This window comes from Eucalyptus grandis, chromosome 5, assembly GCF_016545825.1.
Source record: "Eucalyptus grandis isolate ANBG69807.140 chromosome 5, ASM1654582v1, whole genome shotgun sequence".
Lineage (NCBI taxonomy): Eukaryota > Viridiplantae > Streptophyta > Magnoliopsida > Myrtales > Myrtaceae > Eucalyptus > Eucalyptus grandis.
In genome coordinates this window covers 11,388,410-11,408,137 of record NC_052616.1, presented here as the reverse complement: position 1 = coordinate 11,408,137, position 19,728 = coordinate 11,388,410, and the positions used below count along the sequence as shown (strand labels likewise).

Below are 19,728 nucleotides of genomic sequence, written 5' to 3'. Positions count from 1 at the left end.
CCCTTTTCTTTTCCTTTTCTCTGGCTCGGTTCCCCTCCATCATCCCGTCTGTTCTTCATTTTTTCTGTTCTTCAATTGCCGAGCGAAGACGCAAGCGTTCCCCGTGAATTCTCCTCCCTTGCTGCCCTTTCTGTTACACCAAAACAGCCCATTGAAGCTGCAAATCCAGCCCTTCTCTCTGTGCGAAATCAGCCACGCAAAACAGCCAACAGCCAAGGAAAAACCAGCAGCATCGTGGGCTTTGCGGGCCAAGTTTTGGGCCCGATTTGTGCCCTGTTGGTGTCGCCGATTTGGAGCCTTTTGAGCCTCATCGTGTTCCTGTCAAAATGATCCGAGCGGATCGTTAATCTAATGAGTTTAGCTCACTAATCCTTAGTTTGCTAATTATGCTTAAGGATTAATTAGTATTAATTAAGTAGGATTATGTGGTTAGATTATAGTAGATTAGTGATTATTAGTTAATCTCAATGTATGTTAGGCAAATGGTTAGTGTAGTTAGCAAGGAAATAGATATTAGTATTTATTGAACGAGTCTCCATAATTTTCCGGGCTCGTCTCAGCCTCCAATTAGGCATTATGGGCCTAAATTGGATTTATTGCAATTATTTATTAATTTTTATAATTAATTAATTAATTAATTATTTATTTATTTATTTATTTTTCGGAAATTAGACTGAGGCAGCTGACGACCGGAATTTTATGCTAATCACTATGGTGTAGTCCGTTTATTTATTTGAGCATTGGTTTGTGCTAAATTGATTTAATTCTGTTTTTAGGATTATATTCATAAATTAATCAATTTTGGTAATTTTTTGGAAATTTAACCGAGCGTCGATTTACAACGCCAAAAATATTTTGGTGGACCATATAAAATGGTGGAAATTGTGGAAATGAAATTATGATATTTTGGCTAAGGCTGACTGTAAGCCCACAAACGGCTATATTTTTATCGGGTATGATAAAAATGAAAAGTTGACTATATGATTTGAGTGGTAACTATATTGACCTACGGACGATATGTCAGCTTTGGGTGAACAATATATTGGTATAGTATGTCAGCCTACGGGTGATATGTCAACTTTGAGTGAGCAGTATACCTTATTATCAATTTTGGATGGGCATATTATCAACTTTGGACGAGCATATATAGTATACTATGATGGCCTAAGGGCCCTAATCATTCAGCTTTGGGCGAGCATATATACAATATACTATATTTTCAACTTTGGGTGAGCAGTCTTAGACTAAAGTCAGACTTTATAGATAATATTGAATGTATTGACTAGGGGAAGGTCGTGATGACATGTAATCGATATAGTCGATTGATCGATGATTCGATATGATGTTGTGAATTGATGTGGTTCGTGTATATTTGATATATACTAACTTGCAGGAAAAAACTGAGGCCAAGGTAAGTTTTCTGACTTGTGTTGTGCTTAGGCAGCCGCTAAAGTGTATTAGCTTCCTAATTAGGTATTAGGGGGTAGAACTTGTTGAGATGTAGTCTCACTAGTTATTGTATAACCATTTTCATGTCCTTAGATGGCGTTGGTGAAGGACCAAAGGCCCGAGGTGTAGAAGGTGAAGCCTGAAGAATTGACAATCTTGTCTTACTAGTTAGTCATATCCTCTTTTGATGGAAGTCGATTCCTTTTTGTAGGCTTTATTTTGTGAACTGGCTATCTAAGACTTGATTTAACAATTTCCCTTGTATATATTTGCACTGTGGTTTGCAATGTGTATAAGTGCGGTTGCTTTTAAAGTGTGAAAATTTGGAGTCCTACTTTCATGTCCCATTATTTTATTGTCTGAGGATTATTTATCCGCTTTTTCATGCGTATTAAAATGAAAGAGTCGGCGATGCGTCCTAAGACATCGCTAATAATTGGTCAAGATGAGGGATGGGTGCGTGCCCGAGGATCGGAGCGTGACAAATGATGCCACCAGATCCGGCCACATTGCAAAGCACCTCGTCCACGAAGCCCACAGTAGCCTCACAGAATCACCGAGCTCCTCGAGGCTGACGTCAGCATCAGCCTCAACGAACAGGATCCCCTTGCTAGTGCAGTCCACCATGAGCTTGCAGTACAGCCCTTCATGGATAAGCCCTACCATCGGGTAGTAATACATGAGCGCCTTCCTGAGCGCTTCCTTGATGACTTTCACCGGGTCTTCTCGGCCTCTTATTGAGGGGCTAATGGGGTAGAAGAAAAGGAAGGGAATCTGAAAGTGAAGCCCCTCCTGGTCATCCAGGTCCGAGAACAGCTTGAGTTCGCGTGGCGTAGCTCGCGACGGGGAGATCAACTCCAATTTGTGGCGGTTCACAAATAGTTGTGCCGGAGAAAAAGGTGGTAGTGAAGCCATTTCTGTGATAACATATTGAACAATTTAGAAAACTTGAGAATCGTTCATGGTATTTATGGGGGAAACAAAGGTGATCCAATATGGGCCTAGGAAATTGGTGACTTTTATTTTGTTCTTTTTCCTTTGAAATTTCGATCCTGTTTAACGCATGGAGGTTTTTTTTTTTTTAACTAATTGAGAAAGTGTCAAAAAGTCATAAACCTATTGTGTTGATGCGAATTCGATTCTAAATCATTTAATTGAACCAATTTAGTTCTAAACTTTTGCATTTGTCTCAATTGAGTTCATTCAACGAATTTTGGCTAGACATAATCGACGTGTTGGCTATCCAACTTGGTGTGGCCGATGCCATCGTGAACAATTTTTATAATTTTTATAATTTTGTATTACTAGTCGCCGAGCCTCTATAATGGCTAGTGACCGGCCAAAGGTGACAATCGACGAGGGTTGCCCTTACCGGGCTCGTGAGGTCAACACCGCCAAAATTTGATGAGGGGCGACCTCGCCAGCCTCAAGCGAGGACAAGTCTCATCGTAGGCCAAAGTTCATGCTAGCGATTTTCAGCTAAAATTAGTCAATAAATTTAATTGGCACAGATGTAAAATGTTTTAAAGTAAATTGGTCTAATTGAAAATTTTATAATTAAATTGACACAAATGCAATAAATTTTAAACTTTGATAAAGAATCAAACTTTAAATTTAGTCCCAATTCTACATTGAACTTTTTCTTTTGTCTCAAGAAAAACTTCCAACTTCAACTCAAGTGTCAAATCTATCCTTTATTAATCTTTCATCCAACATTATCAACTCTCCACAAGCTCACGAGGCATTGAATCTTTGTTTTTCAGTTTCTATTCTTGTAGGAACATTTTGGTAACTAACCAATTCTAGACTATTTCTATTCTTTTCCTTATTGAACCAAAAAAAAAAAAATCCATTTAGTAACATTAGTTAATTTTTCTACTTGAAAATAGATTTGCTCTTGAGAATAATTTGGAACAAAATGAAGAAGTAGAAAAAACGTTACTTCTTTGTTCCTAGAAACAATTCTAGAATTAAACTTTTTTTTTCTTTTCTTTTCTTCTTCTTCCTCCTCTAGCTAGTCATCGGGCTTGGCGATAGGCTACGATTAGCCAAAGATGAGGTCTCGAAACCTCGCCAACTCCCGGCGAGGCTTGACCTTACCGAACCACCATGAGGTCAACCTCGCCATGGCTAGGCGAGGCTTGACCTCACAATAAGGGGGATAGGTTACCAACAACCAACTAAAGGAGGAAAAAAAGAAGAGATGGAAAAAAGAAAAACATAGAGAAAAATCTCATAAAATTATTTAACAATTAAAAGAAATTCTTAGTGACAAAAAAATTTGAGAGTCATACCTAACGTTGTTATCAAATGCGTTCGAATACTTAGAAACCCATTCAAGGAATAGAGAGAAAAAACTATTTCTAAGCAGAAATTATTCTTAGAAATATAATGGTTATCAAATAGATCCTTAACGGCCTTTTTTCCTCTCCTCTTTGCCCGTCACATACTGTTCATAATATTCCTCCTCATGCCACATCTCATCCGCGACCACCTCGAGTCCCTTGCCACCGATTTGACCTCCATCACTACTCCACCATTAGTGGAGACCGCTTCGTGGCCTACATGTTTAACAGCGGGATAGATTTGGGAGTTAAGGAAAAGTTGAAGGTTCTTTTTTAGAAAAAAAAAATAGTTCGAGATAGAATTGGGATTAAAACTAAAGTTTTGAATTTTTTTTTTTTATGGAAATAGGCTGTTTATTAATTGGAAAGTTTAATTTACCTTGCATGGAATTTGAAGTATGAGCATGTGGCCATTTTTGTTTGGATCATACGAAAACTTGTCCTAGATACATAAATTTATGTATGATTAGCTAATTATTTACAACTAATTACTTTGTGTAAACTTGCTCTCTCGTTCTCACACGCGAAAGAATGTAGTTGGCTCCATACGCTATCTCTTGGACGCGTATGATCACATTCTCTCTCCTCATATGCATACGTAAATTTCAAGATCGTAGTTGCTTGGAGCATTGAAAAAAATTCTAACTTAAAACCCAGAGGTCACCCACTTGAGTTTCACAATGACCACCCCCACAGGCCAAAAGTCTAGACTCAATCAATTCATAGGATTTGAATGCTATTTCATTGGTTTTAATATACCATTTCTACATCAACTGTAACTATCAAAGGTGATGCCTAAGGGAAAATTCCACCTTCAATCGACGACTTGGTGAAGAAGGTGACGTTGCCCTCTTTATGGTTGTGAAAGAGAACTTTATAAATCAATGCGCGGCTAAAGAAGAACTGTGAAGATTCATATGGCGGAGAGGGAGGAGGTTGGTTCTTGCTCGGCAAGTTGAACTTGTCGACAGCGTAAGTTTTCAGGAATGGGGACATGCATTGGAATCATCTCGGTCACGTTGTTCCCACGGTATCTGTACCAGTCGTGTCCCGTCCAAGGACACGAGATTATTTCAAAAGTACTCTCGACCAAATGCGGCCGAGGTTTAAATGATGTAACAGAACATCTGATTTGCAGACGATGCTCATGTCGAAAATACTTCGCGCATACACCCATCGCGTTAGATATCTCATCACCCTTCCGTTGTGTTCATGTAAAATTCGAGTACTGCCACAAAAGCAATCATTCATAAATCATGTTGCATCGATAAATTCTTGATTAAATTTAGAAATATAAACTTGTGCACGCCAATATCTCCGAGGGGTGAATATTAAATTTGGTCTTATTGAGAAGCAATTGAATAATAAGATATCCAACGTTCTAACTTTTTTTCCCTCTGTGTGTTTTGACTTCAACTAATTAATAGTAGATAACTATCTAAAGCTTAGGCTGGCATACTTTCGAAACTGATAAGTAGGTTCTGATTAAAGTAATCCAAATCAAACCATGAACTAGCTTGCGGCAAGATGCAAGAGGGTACTAAGAGCAAGTGGATTGAGGCTAGTGGTCATATTGTCGGAAAAATGCAGTAGAAGCCCAATACATTCGCTAGGGTACATCATCGAGAGGGAACTCAAGTCTAAACCTGTCAATATATCCGGTTGGATTCACCTTCACTCAAAATTTTATCAGTTAACTAAGATATATTAACCTCTTCACATTATACCACTTATCCAATGTTAGACTTTTCTAACACAACTCACTCGTGCGTCTTAACAATCTTTTTCTTACATGTGAGTTCAGTGTTAGGTCCTACTCTCCTCAATTCAAGCTTCCTTTTGCATTAGGATATTGTTGTGCGGAAGAACACCCTAACTAGATGAGAAAGAAAACAAGAATAATCAAGAACACGGAGATTTACATGGTTTGGCGAAAAAAATCCGCCTACGTCCACAGGAGAGAGAGAGACGATTTCTTATTTGAACGTATGTCAAGAGTACAAGGTACAATGCTGAAATAAATAGATCTTTAGATCCCCACTTTCCTAAACCTAGTAGGAAAGGAATTCCACCATAAAGATATTATCAAATTTGAAACCCAAATCTAGGAAATATATTAGGAAACAAATAGTTCAAAATCTTCAAGCCTTCCTAGATTTCCCGATTGAATTATGTGGAATTCAAGACGACATCAGCAAATCTGCACCTTTGGCTTGAATAAACCACAAGCCTCCACTTGAACCAAGAAAACGAATATATCTCTCCCTCCACCGTACCTTCGTAAAGGTACGCTCGCACCTGGATCGGTGCGGCCTCCATCAACTTCAATGATGAGTGAGAGATATCAAGTCCCTGCAGGACTTGAACTTCTCTGTAGTAACCATCTTTGTGAGCATATCTATGGGATTATCTTTAGTATGGATTTTCTTCAAAGCAATGCTACCATTCTCCACAAATTCTCAAACTTTGTGGTACCGAACTTCAATGTGTTTCGTTCTAGAATGGAACACTTGATTATTCGCGAGACATATTGCGCTCTGGCTATCGCAATATAATGTAGCACTTTCTTGCTTTATACCCAACTCTGTGACCAAACCAGTCAACCATATTCCCTCATTCGCAGCCTCAGTTACTGCCATATACTCAGCTTCGGTTGTAGACAATGCTACAGTAGGTTGAAGCATTGCCTTCCACGAAATTGCTCCACCAGCAAGAGTAAAGACATATCCTGTGATGGACCTTTGCTTGTCCAAATCACCAGTGAAGTCTAAATCAACATAACCTGCTAAATCGATCGATCCTCCCTTGGAACTCAACATTAAACCTATTCCAGCAGTTCTAGCCAAATAACGAAAGATCCACTTAACAACTTCCCAATGCTCCTTACTCAGATTGCTCATGTATCGGCTAACGAGACTCACCGCATGAGCCAATCTGGTTCGCTACAAACCATAGCATACATGAGGCTCCCTACTACGCTGGCATAGGGTACTCGAGACATCTTTACAACTTCCTCATGTGAAACAGGGCATTGTTTCTTAGATAATTTGAAGTGATTTGCTAAGGGTGTACTAACCGGTTTAGCTTTACCCATGTTGAACCGCTCCAAGACCTTCTCAACATACTTCTTTGATTCACCCAAAGCTTACTTGCATGTCTATCTCGAAAGATTTCCATGCCAAGGATCCTCTTTGCAGCACCAAGATCCTTCATATCAAACTCACTACTTGACTGAGACTTTAGGGAAATAATGTCTCTCATTTTTCTTGCAGCAATCAACATGTCATCAACATAGAGCATCAACAGAATAAGCGACTTATCATCCAAAACTTTGTAGTAGACACAAGAATCATGCACCCTCCTCATGTAGCCAATACGAAGCATAAAAGAATCAAACCTTTTATTCCATTGCCTCGGAGATTACTTCAAACCGTAAAGTGATCTCTTGAGCAAACAAACATGATCCTCTTTCCCTTCCACCTTGAAGCCTTCGGGCTGCTCCATATAAATTTTCTCCTCCAAGTCACCATGAAGGAATGCCATCTTCACATCTAGCTACTCAAGCTCCAAGTCATACATGGCTACCATAGCTAGTAAAACACGAATTGATGTGTGTTTTACAACCGGGGAAAATATCTTGTCGTAATCAATCCCCTCCTTTTGTGCATAGCCCTTAGCAACAAGTCGGGCCTTGTATCTCTCTTGCTCTTTCTCTGTTGCTGCTTCCTTTCTTCGAAGAACCCATTTGCAACCAATGACATTCCAATCCTTGGGCTTCTTCACAAGTTCCCATGTCTCATTCTTTTGTAACGACTCCATCTCCTCCATCATTGCGGTCATCCACTTTTCTTTGTGATCACTTTTCAAAGCTTCATGGTAGGAGCTTGGATCGCCAGAGCCTACGGTAAGAGCATAAGCAACTATTTTCAAAATCGTACCTCTCCAGTGCTTTGGGAGTGCGCCTTCCTCGACCCGTCGCAATGGTACGAGGAACTTCTACCATTTCTTTGACTTCTAGAGCCTCATCAGATGACTCGCCATTCTCTGCAGATTCTCTGGTTTCAAGCTCCACCTTAACAATAGATTTATCACTCTCCTCTTCAGCAGCCGCGTGTGGCACGCAGCTTGACCTCAACATTGCAGATTCATCGAATATAACATCCCTGCTCGTTAGAACTTTCTTCTCACTTGGATCCCATAATTTGTAGCCTTTCACTCCTTTCTTGCAACCGAGAAATATGCATTGTTTTGATTTTGGATCCAATTTCGAGCACTTCGAGCTCTGCACATGTACAAAAGCAAGACAACCAAATATTCTTAAATTAGAATAATCGATAATTTTACCAGTCCATACCTCTTCGGGAATTTTGCATTTAATTGCAGTTGATGGAGACCAATTCACAAGATAACATGCCATGCAGATAGCTTCTGCCCAAAACTCCTTACTCAGTCCCACATGTAGCCTCATGCTTCGAGCTCTCTCTAATAAGGTCCGATTCATCCTTTCCGTTAAGCCATTCTGTTGGGGCGTATCCGGAACTGTGAAGTGACGTTTAATCCCTTCATTCTTGCAAAGCTCCATGAATGGTGTCGATTTGTACTCTCCTCCATTGTCCAATCTCAAGCACTTAACCTTCTTCCCCATTGAAGTCTCAACTTCAGCTTTCCATTCTTTGAACTTTTCAAAGACTTCACTTTTGTGTCACATGAAGTAGACCCAAACTTTGCGAGAGAAATCGTCAATGAATGTCACGAAGTATTCCTTCCCTCCTTTTGACTTTACCGGTGAAGGACCCCATACATCCGTGTGTACATACTCGAGCACGCCCTTGCTTGTATGAGTTGCAGCATTGAATCGTACTCTGCATTGTTTTCCAAACACACAAAATTTGCAGAAATCTAATTTGCATGTTTTTATACCTTGGAGTGCATTCCTCTTGTGAAGCTCCATCAACCCTCTTTCTCCCATATGCCCGAGACGCATATGCCATAGATAGGTGTTATCTATCTCTGTGCTAGCATCCATGGACACAGATGCTCCACCTTGCACCGTGGTTCCTATAAGTCGATATAGGTTCCCGTGCCTCTGTCCCTTAGGAACAACCAAAGCTCCCTTAATCACCTTCAAGACTCCACCTTGACCTGTGTACTTGCATCCATTGGATTCAAGTGCTCCCAATGAGATCAAATTCTTCCTTAGACCCGGAACATGACGCACGTCTGCCAAGGTTCTAATCATGCCATCAAACATCTTGATTTTCACAATTCCAACACCCACAGTCTTGCACGAAGTATCATTCCCCATGAGAACTGAATCACCATCATATGCCTTCTACTCATCAAAGGCTTCTCAATGAGGACACATGTGAAAAGTGTATCCGGAGTCTATGATCCACGAATCTTCAAAGGTGTCCTTCCCTGACGATATGGACAAGACGTCCCCATCATTGGTCTCAATGCTGTCGGCTATACTTGCCTCATTCGAGCTCTTCTTCTTTTTCTCGTTCTTATTTGGACAGAATCTCTTGGTATGCCCTTCCTGATTGCACCCGTAGCATCTTCCTTTGAACTTTCCCTTGGATTTTGATCGACCCCTACTGCTCGATCATCAATCCGTTGATCTTTCTCTTCCTTGATTGCTTTTCTCCTTTGCAAAGAGTCCCTCTCCCGAAGATTTTGAACTACTTGCCCTTTTCCGGGTGTCGTTTGAAATTATGGCAGCAGTCACCTCTCCGATCTCCAGGGTTTCTTTGCCATAAAAGGAGCGTAGTCACCAAGTAGTCAAACGAATCTGGCAACGATGCCAGTAATAGAAGTGCTATGTCTTCATCCTCAAACTTTACCTCCAAGCTTGTAAGTTCACTAATCATCTTGTTGAACACGTTGAGGTGTTCCAACAGATCTCCTCCTTCACTCATCTGAAGTGAATACAATCTCTTCTTCAAGAACAACTTGTTCGTAAGAGATTTCGTCATGTAAATGCTTTCGAGTTTGAGCCATACCTCCAGAGTAGATTCAATTTCTGCTACTTATTGAAGGGCCTCATTTGATAGGTTCGATCGGATTGTGCTGCACGCCCTCTCCTCCATGTCGGCCCAATCATCATCAAGTGATGATGTTTGGCTTGTTTGATCTTCCTAGAAGAACTTTTGATAAACCTTGTTGAATCAATAGATCCTTCATCCTTCTCCGCCATAGTGTAAAACGATTCTTCCCAGTGAATTGTTCAATATCAAATCGAACGGTTGAACCTTTTCCAGCCATCTAGTTAGAAGTCGCAATACAGAACGAGAACCCGGATTGCTCTGATACCAATTGTTGTGCGGAAGAACACCCTAACTAGATGAGAAAGAAAACAAGAATAATCAAGAACACGGAGATTTACATGGTTCGGTGAAAAAAAATCCGCCTACGTCCACGGGAGAGAGAGAGACGATTTCTTATTTGAGCATATGTCAAGAGTACAAGGTACAATGCTGAAATAAATAGATCTTTAAATCCCAACTTTCCTAAACCTAGTAGGAAAGGAATTCCACCATAAAGATATTATCAAATTTGAAACCCAAATCTAGGAAATATATTAGGAAACAATTAGTTCAAAATCTTCAAGCCTTCCTAGATTTCCCGATTGAATTATGTGGAATTCAAGACAACATCAGCAGATATTTCAGCTTGAATCTCCATCAACGTCTAACTTCATATCTAATTTCTTTCTTTCGAATGTACCACAAGGCTTGTCACTGGGCCCACATTGCTACACCCCCTTAATCTAGGTAATTTTTTTTTTTTTTTTTGCATCAAGATATCTCAGCTTGAATCTCTACCAATGCCCAACTTCATCTCCGATCTCTTTCTTCTGACCGACCATGAAATCTACATGTGTGAGCTTAGTATAGGTTTTGCTTTTGACCAAACCATGAGTCTGCCATTAGGCCCACATTGCCACATCCCCTTAATCCAAGTATCATTCTGCATCAAGATATTTCACCTCGAATCTCCATCAATGCCCAACATCATCCCCAACCTCTTCTCCCAACAGAGCCATGAAATCTGTATGCATGAGCTTAATATTAGGTTCTACTCCTGATTGAACCACGAAGTCTACCATCAAGCTTGCGTTGCCACACCCCCTTAATCTAGGTATCTTTTTGCATTAAAATATCTCAATTTGAATCTCTATCAATACTCAATTTCATCCTTGGTCTCTTTCTCCCAACAAAATCATGAAGTCTACCATTGGACCCATCCCGATATCATTCTATATCAAGAGGGGTCCATTAGGTATCCTTCTATATTAAGATATCTCAACTCAAATTTGCATCAACACCCAACTTCATCCCTAGTCTCTTTCTCTCAACCGAATCATGAAGTTTGTCATTGAGTCTATGTTGTCGCATCCCTTTAATCCAAGCATCCTCTTGCATCAAGATATCTCAGTTTGAATTTCCATCTATGCCTAATTTCATCTCTGGTCTCTTTCTTCCAACTAAACTATAAAATCTACTAGCAAGGTTGTGTTATTACACCACAAACCCACTTGCCCGGAAATCGCTCTAGTCACTGGATTCCATCGAGCCCGTGTTACTTTACCACAAGCCCACCAACTTGGAAACCTTATTGGCCATCAAATTCCTACCTTGAGAAATTGATCAAATACCATAATAAGATAAGAAGCCCACCAATCTACCATTGGCTCTAATACTACTTGTTGAGAGTGCGCAGTAGACTGATACCTTCCATTTGGAAGGTTGTCAAGAGGAGCTCAAGTTCGAATCCATCAATATGTTCAGTCAGACACACCACTTACCAATGTGAGACTTTTCTAAATCTACTCATATGTGTGTCACAACGCATATTCCATCTTCCCACATTCTATGCGAGATTGCCTTGTAGGCCTTGAATTCACACTCAAAAACTGCAACTTACAAAACAGCAATTGCCAACAATCTTATGCCATTTAGACGTACATACATGAGAATTCGTAAGGAGGAATGATCAAATCAGCCGTTATATGGTTATTAAGAAAACTTGTGTAGTCACGACTGGCGAAAAGTCAATTTCCCGGACTAAGGGGCTGTTTGGTTCAGCATTCCCAAGGGGCTTTCAGGGCTGAAAGCCCCTTGGGAAAAATTTAAACCGTTTGGTTCAGCATTTGAAGCCATACTTGGGGGAATGCTAGCATTTGGAATGCTCTGGAATGCTGAGGAGGGTTTAATGAATTTTTTTTCTTCCAATATTGCCCTCACTGATAATTGGGTTTTCTTGTTTTACCCTAAAAAATGACTGTTCATCATCTTCCTCGTCTTCCTTGTTTCTTCAAGACCAAAGCTCAGCCGGCGGAGCTCAACCGGCCGGAGCTGGTCGCCCACGCACGGCCGTCTCCACACATCGCCGTGGCCACGCACCACCGTCGCCACACACCGCCGTGGCCACGCACCACCGTCCGCGTGGGTCGCGACCTCGCGGCGTCGCCGGCCGGGTCGCGCGACCCACGCGACGGGCTAAGCGGTACTCGCGACTGGATCCGGCACCGCCGTTGCGTGGGTTGCGGCCTCGGGCGCGTCGCGCGACCCACGCCGCTCAACCACCCAAATCCGGTGGCCACGCACCGCCGTCGCGTGGGTCGCGGCCTCAGCGGCGTCGCGCGACCCACGAGACACGGGCCGAGCGGTGCTCGCCAACCAGATCCGGCACCGCCGTCGCGTGGGTCGCGGCCTCAGGCGGCGTCGCGCAACCCACGAGGCACAGGCTGAGCGCCGGTGCTCGCCGACCAAATCCGGCATCGCCGTGCGTGGGTCGCGGCCTCGGCGGCGTCGCGCGACCCACGAGACAAGCCGGCGGTGCTCGCCGGCCGGATCCGGTCGCCCGAGGCCGCGCGACCCACGGGACGGCGGTGCGTGGGTTGCGCGACCCGCCGCCTCCCCACCACCACAGCCACCCGCCGCCTCTCCCACCACAAACACCGGCCGCCTCCCCACTAGCTCCAATTGCCTCCCCCTCGCTCCCCTCCTCTGCGTCAACACCTCTTCCTTCTTTTTCCTTTTATTTTTTTTCCCTTTTCTTTTCACCTCAAAGCTATTTTGCAAAATGCTACATCAAAATAAGAGTTCCCAAACACTTCAAAGATTCACCAAATGCCCATTCTTATGAAGATACTTGGGGAAATGCAAAGCCATTTCCCCAAAGTTGAACCAAACAGCCCCTAAGAGAGTGTCTACGGAGGCTTTTGCCAGCTCCCAACTTTGTATAGCTTTTGAAATGAAAGGTTGAAACCAAAGAAATTCTTTCAATTCTTTAAAGGTATAACAGAACTAGCATGACTTGAAATGTGTTGACACCTAATTTTGACCATGCTACTTACTTGTTCATCATATAAAAATGTCAAAATTACATTAAACATTTCATAACATTTGCATTTAGGTAACAATACTATTTAGGAGCAAACTTATCTGATTTAAATTCGTTCTTTGAAAAAAAAAGTTGTTCTAAAAAAATAGTAAACAGAAAAAGAGAGGATAAGAAATAATAATATAAAACATTTGGTTGTGGAGAGAGATTTTTGAAAGATTTTAAATTTTCAATAATGGAGGCTTTTTCTTGTTGAGTATATCTCCTCGTTTCAAAAAATGATCGTCAGCAGTTGAGTGAATTATCTTGGAAAATCTTCATCAAATATTTTAGATTTGGAGCCATTTTCTTGTTGAGCATAACCCCCTCTTTTCAAAAGATGATTATTGGCGGTTAAGTAAATATATGCAATTATCTTGAAAAATCTTCACTTGCAAAACACTCTTTTTTTTTCCTCTATAATAGAGGGTGAAAGGCTTCGTTTAAGGGAGGAAGAGGAGAAAAGTGTGGGTTCTCTTTTGGGGTCCGACGCACGCAGAGTGAGTGAGAGAGAGAGAGAGAGAGAGAGAGAGAGAGAGAGAGAGAGAGAGAGAGATGAGCGTCGTTTTCTTTCTCTAGCGCTTTTGCCTGGAGCTTCGACTGGAATTTGCTTATAGCAACTAAGCTTGTTGCTGGGTCTCGATTAAACATCTGCACAACCACCCCGACACTTGTCCTGATGCTACCTGCCCGCATCAATGGCTAGCAGATCCATGGCTTCTTCTTGCTCCAACGATGATGAGCTGCTACAGTTTCTGACCCGCGGCGTCCCTACTGTTGACGCTGATTCAAGGAGACCCATTATGATATCCCAAAATTTGACTCATTTCGAAATATATGAAATAGTTATATCATAAATGCACTGATAGTTAATTTACTCTGAATTGACTATTCATGAGTTAACGGATCTATTGGATGAGGTCGTAAAGGGTTAAAACATGAAAAACTAGAGAATTCGATTAGAGATCGACCGCTCGACCATGAGAATAGACAATGGTCAATACTACACTATTATAAGTCAATTAGCAAATGGATATGAATCGATTTGATGGAAGTATATAGTCAATTCGCGGGTGATTCCGCACGATTACAATACTCGTGTTGACCAACAATAAACATATTTTCTATTGATCTTTTACTTAGGGTGCGTAATTGAACCCTCACAATTACATGACAACTGAGGGTTGTTCACAATTCAAAGAGGCACAAACATGGATCGAAAATTATAGATCGCGTGTCAACGGCACGAAAACCCCTAAAAGCCACCCAATAATTTAGGTAGTACTGAAGTCACATTTGATCAATTTTAACGATGAAATTTAATTCGATTTTGGGAATCGAACTTTCGAGGATTTCCAGACCCACATATTGGATGTTGCCTCATTCACCTATTAATTTATCGGCAAGCGTAAAATTTTCAGAAAATGGTTAATCGATTGAGAATTGGATGTCGGGAAGAGAAGCTGAGCCAAGCAAGGGCCATTGGGCCTCGGCCGATGTAGATCGGCCAAGGAGGCCCAAGTGGGCCAAGCCAAGCTGGGCGAGGGTCACGGGCGACGACGGGACTTCACCCAGATCTGGGTGAGGCTATCCTCGCCCTAGCCTTACTGCGAGGGAAGGTGGCATCATCCATAGCTGGCAAGACCGTGGCGGCCTTCGTGGGGGCCTTAGCGATGAACTAGAATTACTTCTCCAAAATAACATTTAACTGATGGGTGCACCAACAGACGACTCACCACGTGCCACAACTTGCAGGAAAAAGAATGTCTGCACCGGGATTCTAAACAGTAGCGCTAAACTTAAAAAATCACCAAACGGTCGGAAGACCAAGAGGATTCTCTTGTCATCAATCATGTGCATTCCAAGAGTGTGAGATATGTGCTTCAAACCTTCCACTCCATTTGGGTATTACTCAAAACTATTTTTTAACTTTCTCGTAATTTTAAAGCTTCCAGCATGTCCAGATTATAAGGAAATCCAAAGGCATTATAAAGTGAGTAAATGGCGACAAAATACGACTCCACCCAAAACAGACCGGACAGTCCCACGAGTAAGCTAAGACGAACGAGGTTGGGATGGGGACAGGACTCTCACGAGCTCCGCTAACGACAGAAGTACGGAGGTCGAGCCACATCTTTTCCAAATTCAAAGCGCTCAGTTTGAACAGCAGCTAAAAAGAACTCATCTTTTCTTCATCAGAGATCAAAGTAGCTTAAAAATCAAAGTTTTAGCGGTAAAACGCAACTCCAAAACAATTCCATTGAGAGAGAGAGAGAGAGAGTACCGGCGAGAAGGGTACCTCGGCATTTGAAGGCGATGCACTTCATGATGCCATGCTTCAAGTACTCCTCGATCACTTCAGGGAAATCTCCCTGCAGGGGATCTGCTCATTCGAAAAAACACACACACCCCGCATCATCTCACCTCCTGCTACCGGATAAGAAGGCATGGGGGACCAGCGAACAGAGCAACGCATGGCGAGCTAACATGTCAGTTTCTGGCCACTAGCTAGCATCCATGTCAACGCCGGTCAACTAAAATTAATCGGATGAACTTAATTGATATCAATGTGAAAAATGTTTCAAGATCGAATTGATTTAATTGAAATATTTAAAAATAAATTTGTTCAATTGAAAATTTTGAGATTGAATCAGTATAAATGTAATAGATTTATGACTTTTTAGTACATTTTTGTAATTAGCACATTCCACACCTTTGTTGTAACTATTAATTTTAAAAGAAATAGATTATATAAAAGTGACAAGAAAACCCTAGGTGCCAAAACAAACCCTAAGCCACGTGGGCCCAAACTATAAAAACCCTTTGGCAGATTGAGGGCGTTGCCCTTTACAATCCCTACCGAGGCGGCCCCCGAGTCTCCGCCCGTTCACTAGAGCGGAACCTCTGTACTTCTGGTCATGAGGAGTATAAACCACACCCCCAATAATTATTAGTTGCAGCCGGCGCTCTGGGGGTGGCAATAATTTCTTTCAACATCGTTAAGTCGCACTCCTAAAGTCAACGATAGTTACTTCAAATTCCATAACTAGAAGGTAGATTCCATAGGGATATATTTCATTAAAACATTCGAGCATCGTTACATGTGATTGGGAGACCGCAGAGAATGTATGGTTTAATAATCCTCCTAGAGTTTTGATCTAATTGTAGTCGAATCTTCACCACAATGATCGTCAGCCGCCGTCCCTTCGTCAATCATTTTCGCCAACGCTTCTTGAAACCTTTGCATAGCTCTCTCCGGCAACGTCATCGGCACCACAATCCCCTCCTCTCCCTTTCTTGTTTTGTACTTCACGTAAATGCTTATTCAAGGAAAAGCGCTGGCGACACTGCCGTGCACCGACGTCCCCCACCCGAAATCAGCCTCTTCGAACCCGACCTTGATCGTGTTACTAACCGCGTAGTTCCGAATAGTCATGTGCTTCAGCCTTCCCTTGATTACTGACGCATCGATAGAGGACCTTACGTATTCTTCGCTCACCATCTCCTTCGCTTTCTTCACTAGCTCGACGGCATACCCTAGTGGACTAGTACAAAGATGGCCTGCCTTTGAGAGTACCATTGCAATCACCGAAGTGCTCCCATAATAACCACGAGGCACGCCGAGGCCTCGCGCATTGATCACGCATGAGAGGCGGACTTGCCACTTCCCGCGGGCCGAAAAAGAACGATCTGTGGGCCATGTTCTTGTGGTCCGACATTGTGGCTGCACTTCCGGTGTCGATGACAATGTCCTCGAACTCATGGTGTGTGCATGTCACTCGCGGCGGGTCTCGCGCGTTGAGGATCTGTCTCTGCCAAACAGGTAGCCGCGATGGCACATGGGCGCCTCGGGCGAGTTCCGCAGCTGCCTCTAGGAACTGTTTAAGTCCGAAGATATCGCTGACTGTGTGATTGAGTCGGATTCCGAGGATGAAGCCCCCACATCTCAAGCGAGTCACCTACCAGAAAGAAGGAACTCGTAAGAAAACCTGGGAGGTAAAGGTTAAATAATCGGAGTAAAGAGGGCACGTCTCTACAGAAGAATTTTATACTTGATCTCTTGAAATTCTACCAGGACGCGATACGCTTCTCTTGAAATTCTACCGATTTACAAAATCTGGACGCGATACGCTTATCAATAGCGTTACGCCTTATCCAAGTTGCATGTTGCAACACGACTGAATGTTGGACTTGTCACGCAATACTTACTTGGACAGACAACAGAGGGCACCCAAAGATGTCGCCCGATCCGGCCACATCGCACAACACCTCGTCTAAGAAGCCCCATGGCGGCCGCATGGAGTCGCGGAGCTCCTCAAGGCTGACGTCGGCATCAGCCTCCACGAACAGAATCCCGTCGCCCGTACAGTCCACCACGAGCTTATGGTCTGGCCCTTCCCGGATCCGCCCGGCCAACAGATAATAGTACACGAGCGCCTTTGCAAGCGCTCCCTTGACGACTCTCGCCGGGTCTTCTTGGCCTTCCTTTGAGGGGCTGTTTGGGTAGAAGAGAAGTAAGGGAAGCAGAAAACGAAGCCACTCCTGGCCATCCAGGTCCGAGAGGGGTTTGAGCTCGCGTGGCGTCACTCCTGCCGGGAGATCAGCTCTGGCTCATGGCATTTCACGGCCAGTAGTCCCAGAGAAGATGGAGAAGGTGGTGGTGAAGCCATTTTTGTGATGGCAGGTTGGAGACGGGAGAGAACAAGGAATTGCTTAGGGTTTATATGGGGGAAAACAAGGGGAGACGTTGGGACTTGGCTTTCAAGAACGTCTGCGGGGAATATAAAAACATAGTCAACAAGGAATTGTGTGGAGTATGCACATGATTGGTAACCCATATACATTTATTTTAAGGTTTTTTTTTTTTTTTTTTAAGTTGGACTATAAAAGGTATGTGTTGCACAACTCATATTGAAAACTAGGCTCTACATTTTCTCTCTTTTTGTTCTTCCTATCTTCTTGTAAGATCTAAAGTTGTTTTTTTTGACCTTTTGGATTGAACTCTTGTACTGGTTGTTGAAGATAATGAAATCCTTTTCTTTTCCTGTGGTTTTGTCTGTTTTGGATTTTCACACACACGCACATATACATATATATATTGTCTTATATGATTTCAATTTTGCTTTCGTCTTTTGTTATTTGTGCTGTGATTAGTACATCAAATTAGTGTTATTACGCAACTAACCAATACCAAAGCGAAGCAATTTTGGTTTTTTGCTCGAGATGGCATCTATCAAGTTTGAAGTGGCACCTTTTGATGGCCAAAATAATTTTGAGCTATAAAGAATCAAAATGAAGGCGATGTTGCGTCAGGGAAGTTTCTGTTAGAACTTTGGACAGGAAATACCCTACTTTTTAATGATTGCTGCAGTTGAGGAGGTATTCTTCATTGTGGTCATTTAACACATTCTCATCTCTCTCTCTTATCAGTGAGCTAAATGAGTAATGGAAATGATATCCCCGATTGTCATTAAAACAACCAAAGATAAAGTGGCTCATAGCAAATCGTGTCTTGTAAGAGATTGGGGATAGTAGAGGCGCCATCGATAGTGGTGGTGGTGCAAGAAGGGGTGAACGACGGCAACGACATGGCTACACTAGGCTTGTGGGAGGCCAGATAGAGAGAAAAGCGAACAGATTAAGATGTTCTAATTACACGTCACTTATTCCCATGCTCATGATTTTATTTTAATCATTTGAGGTTTATTGAGCCCGGGAAACTTGCCATGGTCCTGGCATGGTGCTGCCATCATTCGAAAGCTCATTCAAAGGTCCATTTGAGAATGTCAAGCCTAAAAATCTCAAGTCTCAGGCCCATATGTGCACAACAAGATATACATATATGCATCCATAAAACGTTTGACCTTTTGTCTTGATTGGTATTCTCTTCTACATCTGAACTCGACAAATGACGTGGTATGAGTTACTTCAAAGCCAATACCAATTACCACATTTTCATCTGTGTATACTAAAAAATACGAGAATAAACATTTATTGCACACCGTAATCAAACGTTGCTTTCAATAAACCAAAAACAAGTTAAATGATTATATTCTTTTTAATAAATGGAAACAAAAAAAGAGTACCCAAACCAACAACACAAACACCTGTTAAATCATCATTTCCACATTCGGTTTCAAATTCATAAGCAAGTATGCAGATTACTATTGATTAATTAATGCTATTTTAATAGAATGGGACCACCAAATTCTCCACCCTTTTTTTCTTTTTTTTTTGAAAAAGGCGAGTTATGATGAATGGTGATAAATTTTCGAATTGAAATAACATGTAACGTAATTTAGCAATCCCTTTAAATTGCATTTGGAATATTGGAAAGTGAATTAACATAAAACTTATTTCAATTTATGATTGACGATAACGCTCCACATAATATCTCCAATTTTATTTGTGTTGAAGGAGAGAGTATTCTACGTATTGTATTCACTTAATCAAAAAAGGATTACAAGAATATATATAGACATATGAGTAACCCTCTTATGACTATTTTACCCTTATTACCGTTTCCTAACACTCCCCCTCAAGTTGG

The 19,728-nt window shown here is 42.0% G+C and overlaps 1 protein-coding gene and 1 pseudogene across 1 annotated transcript; both read right to left on the bottom strand.

The window, feature by feature from the left end:
- Positions 1–1,878: 1,878 nt before the first annotated feature.
- On the bottom strand, positions 1,879–2,364 carry LOC120293619 (methanol O-anthraniloyltransferase-like). The gene has a single exon (XM_039313313.1). The coding sequence runs from the start codon at positions 2,362–2,364 to the stop codon at positions 1,879–1,881; it is 486 nt and encodes a 161-aa protein (XP_039169247.1).
- Positions 2,365–16,506: 14,142 nt separating this feature from the next.
- Positions 16,507–17,851, bottom strand: LOC120293618 (annotated as a pseudogene).
- Between the last annotated feature and the right edge of the window lie 1,877 nt (positions 17,852–19,728).

Bases quoted from the DNA above. Each gene is read 5' to 3' on its own strand.
- LOC120293619 (XM_039313313.1), bottom strand. From the start codon at position 2,364: ATGGCTTCACTACCACCTTTTTCTCCGGCACAACTATTTGTGAACCGC.